The sequence below is a fragment of the Pteropus vampyrus genome, unplaced genomic scaffold (assembly GCF_000151845.1).
Source record: "Pteropus vampyrus isolate Shadow unplaced genomic scaffold, Pvam_2.0 Scaffold23, whole genome shotgun sequence".
Classification (NCBI taxonomy): domain Eukaryota; kingdom Metazoa; phylum Chordata; class Mammalia; order Chiroptera; family Pteropodidae; genus Pteropus; species Pteropus vampyrus.
Genome location: NW_011888804.1, coordinates 3919817 through 3925442, shown reverse-complemented (window position 1 = coordinate 3925442; position 5626 = coordinate 3919817). Strand labels below are relative to the sequence as shown.

Sequence of the window (5626 nt, the reverse complement as noted above, 5' to 3'; positions counted from 1 at the left end):
AACTGCCTGTAGGAGATGCCGGCAGGCCTCTGGGGAGAGAGGGAGGATGGCAGTGTCATCGTGGGAAAAGACAGAGCCCAGGATGCCCCCTCCCCTTGGGGGCAGCCACTCGGGGTGCCCAGCAGAGCACGAGACCCCAGGGCAGCCCACTCTTTCTTTTTCTCCGCAAAGGCATGACTCCCGCTTTCTAAAGCTGCCACTCCTACCCTGCTTAGGGGCTGCCCAGGGCAAGGGACGGGGAGCAGGAACCAAGCTCTGCTAGCCCAGCCCCCACTCCTCCCTACCCGCTGGCTGATGAGCAGGCGGTAGGCATGCTGGATGGCGGTTCGCTTGTGCAACAGCAAAGACTTGAACTTGCGTTTCTCGATGTCGTTGAAGGTGTCGAACACCACGGCCAGAAGCTGTGAGGGAAGAACACAGAGACCTTGTCTCTCCTGCATGGCGGGACCTCAAAAAGTCAGTGAGTATGTCCTCTGCTCTCGAGGACGCTCTCCCACACACTCCAGAGGGGAGTTTGGGGAGACCCTCCCATCTGCCCCTGCAGAGAAAGGCCATTCATTGCCACCTGTGAATTTTCTCCCTTCAGATATGTGAAGACATCGTATTACATTTTCCCCCGGGTTCTTCTTCTCTCCACCTACAGCTTGTTCTCAGCTGGGCAGTTTTGTAAGGAAAAAAAAAACAGCGAAGAAAGAACATGCTAGGTCCTACGCCCGATTCAGCTCAGCACAATGGCAGGGGAGGCTGAGTCCGTCCTGAGCCTCCCAGCCTCAGAACAGGAAGGAACATTGCTACATGGGATGCCTTTTCCCCAGTCCCCTTGTTCCCTGTCCCAGCAAGTCACAGCTCCATGTGTGGCCCCCAAAATCAGGGAAATGACGAGGCCTGCCTGCAAGGGTACAGCCTTCTGGAACCAGCTGATACCAAAGTCGATGCATTAACAGCACGGCCTACATCATCTGAGGGCGACGGGCGGGCAGGAGCAGGTTCTCAAAGAAGCCTTTTTGGAAGCGCTTTCTCTTTCAAAAACATTTTGAGAAGGAAGACATAGATTTGGAGGGAAACTCTCTTGTCCTTTCCACCCCTTCGAATGGGCCTCCATTATTTTCCCGTTAGATCGAGGGGGGACCAGTAAACTTTTTTCTGTAAACAGTCTGATAGCAACTATTTCAGGCTCTGAAAGCCAGATGGTCTGTTGAAACTGCCCGACCCTCCAGCTGTAGCAGGAAATCAGCCCCAGGGGGCATGTAAACAAATGGGTGTGGCTGTAAATAAAACTTTATTTTAAATGGGTGTGCCAATAAAACTTTATTTACAAACGCAGGCAGTGGACTGGCCTTGGCCGGCAGGCTGCGGTTGGATTTTCACGGCTTGAAATACATTACAAATTAAAACAAATCGATTACACATAATCTTTTGTTATGATCCTAATCTAATAACGATGTATAAGAACTGTAGTGTGGCTAAAGAGCTATTTCTTTTGGGTTTTGAGGAATGAAAAAAGAAAATATTTTCCTTTTGAAGACTTCAAATTCTTAAGAGATCTCACATGTCTACTCCAGAGAAAACATGTTCCATTCCTATAACTGGTACGAGAATGCAAGACTTAGTAAGAGCCTCTCCCTGATAATTCTGACACTGACATGTGATCTCAGCACCGTCTCGTGGCCTCATCTCGGCTGACAGCAGGAACATTCCTGGCAGCCAGCCAAGCCTCAGAACACCTCCAAATTCCCAGCATGCATGGGGCTTCACGTTCTCCTTAACGGAGTGTGTCCTGTATTGGATTTTCTGATGGAAGCGATAAAAGGGGTGGAAATACACAAGACGTTCCGGCACGTGGACGCAGCAGGACGGCGTGGTTTAGAGCAGGGCTCTGCAATCAGACCAGCTCGCCTGGCCGCCTCGAGCCGTGCAGCTGCAGATAAGTCACTCTAGCTGTCTGGACCCTCGGTTTCCTCATCTATAAATTGAGAATCGCACCAGGACCTCCAGGGTTTTTGTGCGAAATCATTTAATCGTCATAAAGCACTTCGCATGGTGCCTGGCCAAGGCTTCCTAAGTGCCAGCGTTAATAGGTGTGTCTGCTGTGAGAAGGAAAAGCCTTGGCGTACACTCCAGCACTGTCCGCAGGGGCAGTGGTACTACCCGCAGAGGCTGCTACCCGCTGGTAACCAGCTGAACGAGCTCAAGTCCCGACAGGGTGTCCCCCCGCCACACCACACCTGACTACAGTCTGGGACCCCTTCCCCTGCCGATGGCAGTCGCTGCTTCTCCGTGGCCACGGTGCCCGGCGCGGCGCGGGCTGGGAAAGCTGCTCCAGCGGGGTGGGAGGCACGGTCACTCACCAGGTTCATGATGAAGTACAGCTCGATGGACAGGTACACGATGAAGAAGACGCAGGACCAGGGGTTCCGGGAGTATGAGGGCATCATCACGTCTGGGAAGCTGCGTTTGCAGAGCGTCACTCACGGGGCCCGCGTCTGCCAGCCTCCAGCTTCTCTGACTGAGGACATCTCTCTTTCTGCCTTCCCAGCCCCATCCCGCCTCCCCCTGCTCTCACCCCACGGGCTTCAAGCGCACCAGGCTGCTCCCATCCCCCACTGAGAGGTGGAATATTCTGGGCCGAGAAGGAGAGAAAGCCCTGGGCACTAGCAGAGGGCAGGAGCCAAAGCAGAGCCCGCACTTACTTGGCGGTGGTCAGAAGGACGAACAGGCTAACGATGCTGCTCTCCAGGGTGCTGAAGTACTGTCCGGGAAAGGAGGCAGAAGGACACGTTAGTGCCAGCCTGGGAGCACAGGCTGCAATGGGCCACCTGGAGCACCCTGTCCTCCCCCCTCCTCCCCAGGAATCCCTAAGGAATGGCAGAGGGATGAGCAAACGTGGAGGCTGGAGGTGTCCGCCTTCTTGACTTCTGTGCTCCTGGCAGAAGCAGACAATGAATGGACTTTGGGACCTTTCTCTCAGAGAACTACATGTTTGCACAATTAGCTCGGTTCTCCTCCACTGCTCCTCCATCAGAATGTTCCCATGTGCCAACTCTGATCCTGGAAACATCGTTCTCGGGACGGGAAAGGGGATCTCCTCGGTGCTCAAGGGACGAAATGGCTCAAGTCTGGGCGACGGGGACTCTCAGGGGCCATAAGCTGTGACGGGAAACCAGGCAGGGCGCCCTTCCTAATGTGGCTAGGGGGTCAGTCCAGCCACCTTGTCTGAGGGGAAAGGCCTCATGTAAAGGAAGAAATGGACGAAACATGGCGATTACTTACGGGGTCCGACGGGTTAGGAGAGAACAAGTAGAAACCTAGAAGGTGGTGGAAAACAGATCGAAAAGCGGGTTAGTGCAGAGGCCCCAAATCTAGACATCGAAAGGATTGGACCGACGACTGGAAACGGGAGCAGTGGGCTGAGGGGTGGCAACAAAGAGAGGTGGGGACGGTGGCACTCGAGAGGCCACCGGCTCCGGCTAAAGGGAGCAGGTGCTGCCGGGCACTGGGTAAATGCAGCTATTTGGAAATGTGGCCCCAGCACCATCGAGTCTATTATTTAAAAAGGCTGGAAGTCTGCATTTTCGTGTAAAAAACAAAAAAACAACCAAACAAAAAAACCACCTGATTTTAAAATGTTGACTCAACATTTTCAGACCAAAGAAAACTCATCCACAGGTCGGTTTACCAAGCCTTTGGCTTTGAGACCACGACGGCCAAGTAACGATTCCAAAAGGACCCCACTGCTCCCCTGCAGCCGAGGGTCCAGCATGAATACCACTCCTGTCCTCCCTCTTGGAATGGGCTACTCCCTCGAGTCCTAAAAACCCTGGGTGGGAAAAGGGAGAAACTCTGTCTGCGGGGGAAGTCAGCCCCCTCGGAGCACAGAGGACGTTCCACTGGGACTGGGGTGAAGGGGAGGTGGAAGGGGAGCCAATGGCTCAGGACAGATCGGTCACAAGGGCCGGGGGCTGGCCTTAGAGTCAGGGCACGCTGGCTCCACTGTCTTCACCATGCCAGGACCAGAGAAGGGACCTCGGGCTTCCTCACGGTGCTGCGAGACCTCCGCTGTCCAAGCCCTGTGTCTGGGTGTGGGTGTGGGTGTGGGAACGCCTGGCCTCGTCTGAAGAGGCTAGGCCTCCTCGGGGTTAGAAAGGCCGTGGCCTTGCTCTTACATCTAGTGCAGCTGAAGCGTGCAGACCTTCATGTCCGCCATACGCTGCCGAGAAACCGCCGTGTGTGTACACCAGGAAACACACAAGAGTGTTGGCTGCAGTGTGACTTGTGATCGTGAAAAAGGCCCACCAACGAGAGGACAGATAAATAAATCCGGGCATGTTCACCATACTCCAGTGCAAAATGAACAAACAACGTCTCCGTGTATCCACACGGATAAAGTTCAAACAGATACTGTTGAGCGAAGAGCACCTTGGAGAGGGACACGTACGTTACGTTAACTATTTATATAATTTTTTTAAATATGCAAAGCAACAATACCATTTGCTTGTTGCTTCAGGAAACACGAAGTGAAACTATAAGACATGCCTGGCGATGCTAAGCTTAGGACGCAGTATCTCGGTGGGGTAGGGCACCGAGGTCATGATTAGATACGAAGGGGGCTTCCATTTCATTTCTAATTCTTCGTTTCCTAAGCGGGAGTCCATGGGTGTTCATATCATTCGTAAAACCTTTCTGAATTTCTCAAACTGTCAAAGTGAATTTCTCTTCCACTGTGAATTGCTTTTGGAGACCGCCTGGGTCCTGGGGCGCAGGGAACTCACCGAGGATGGCGAAAATGATCATGAAGAAGAGCAGCAGCAGGAGGATGTCCATGAAGGGTGGCAAGGACTGGAAGATCTGCCGGAGGTTGCTGGGGAGGAAGACAGGGCCGGGGCGGGGGGTGGTGAGGTGCCGGCGGGGCAAGGCCCAAGGAGCGCGGTCTGGGCCTCCTCAGTGGGGTGTGCTTTTGTCAAGACGGGAGCCTGGCGTGCCTGACTCACAGAACGCTAAATCCCATTGTGCCCTGGCTCGTGACATCCTGCTTAGTGTTGTCCTAGATGACTTCCACTCAGTGGGTGGCGGGGAGAACGGAGGCAGGTGTAGCACACACAGCTGCCCCTCCTGCCTACAGAGCCCAAGTAGGTGTGTGCCCTGCAAGAGACACAGGGAGCTGCAGAAGGCCAAGTGCATGGCCTTGGGCGCAAAGGTCAGCTTCCATGAGAGGTGGGAAGCATGAGGACAGTTCGGAGCCACCTAGTCTCAGGACTCTAGTGTCCGGTTCTGAGGATGGGCACAAAGAATGAATTGCAAGTCCATTCTCATCAACAGCACCCCAGCCAAGAGAGCTTCCGGATGGAGTCTTCAAAACTAAGTTTAACTCTAGGCTGATGGCCTGGTTTGAGTTCGGTCCCCTGGTATCGGGGGAGGTAGAGGACAGCCTGCTAAGTAACGTAAACTTTGCCAAGGTGCCTGCTTTAGGCCGCCGCTGCTGCTGCGTTCATGCAGATAATGTGCTCGGAGAGAGACGTCAGCCCCAGAAGACTGTGGGTAGACGGGAAAGAGCCCTGGACCCAGAGTGAGGACACCTCACCTTCGGCTGGAACACCACCTTCCTCTGTGTGGGAGGAACGGCAGCGGG

At 54.1% G+C, this 5626-nt stretch overlaps 1 protein-coding gene across 5 annotated transcripts in view; it reads right to left on the bottom strand.

Annotated features, from left to right (window-relative positions):
- Nucleotides 1-5626, bottom strand: part of TPCN1 (two pore segment channel 1) — a 69572-nt gene that overhangs the window by 30840 nt on the left and 33106 nt on the right. For all 5 annotated transcript variants that reach the window (XM_023528235.1, XM_023528236.1, XM_023528239.1 and 2 more), the window contains exons 7-11: nucleotides 4770-4858; nucleotides 3271-3305; nucleotides 2691-2749; nucleotides 2349-2448; nucleotides 285-401 (exon numbers count right to left, since the gene is read on the bottom strand). In XM_023528235.1, coding sequence (XP_023384003.1) covers nucleotides 285-401; nucleotides 2349-2448; nucleotides 2691-2749; nucleotides 3271-3305; nucleotides 4770-4858 — 400 coding nt within the window. The remainder of the gene's footprint in view (nucleotides 1-284; nucleotides 402-2348; nucleotides 2449-2690; nucleotides 2750-3270; nucleotides 3306-4769; nucleotides 4859-5626) is intronic.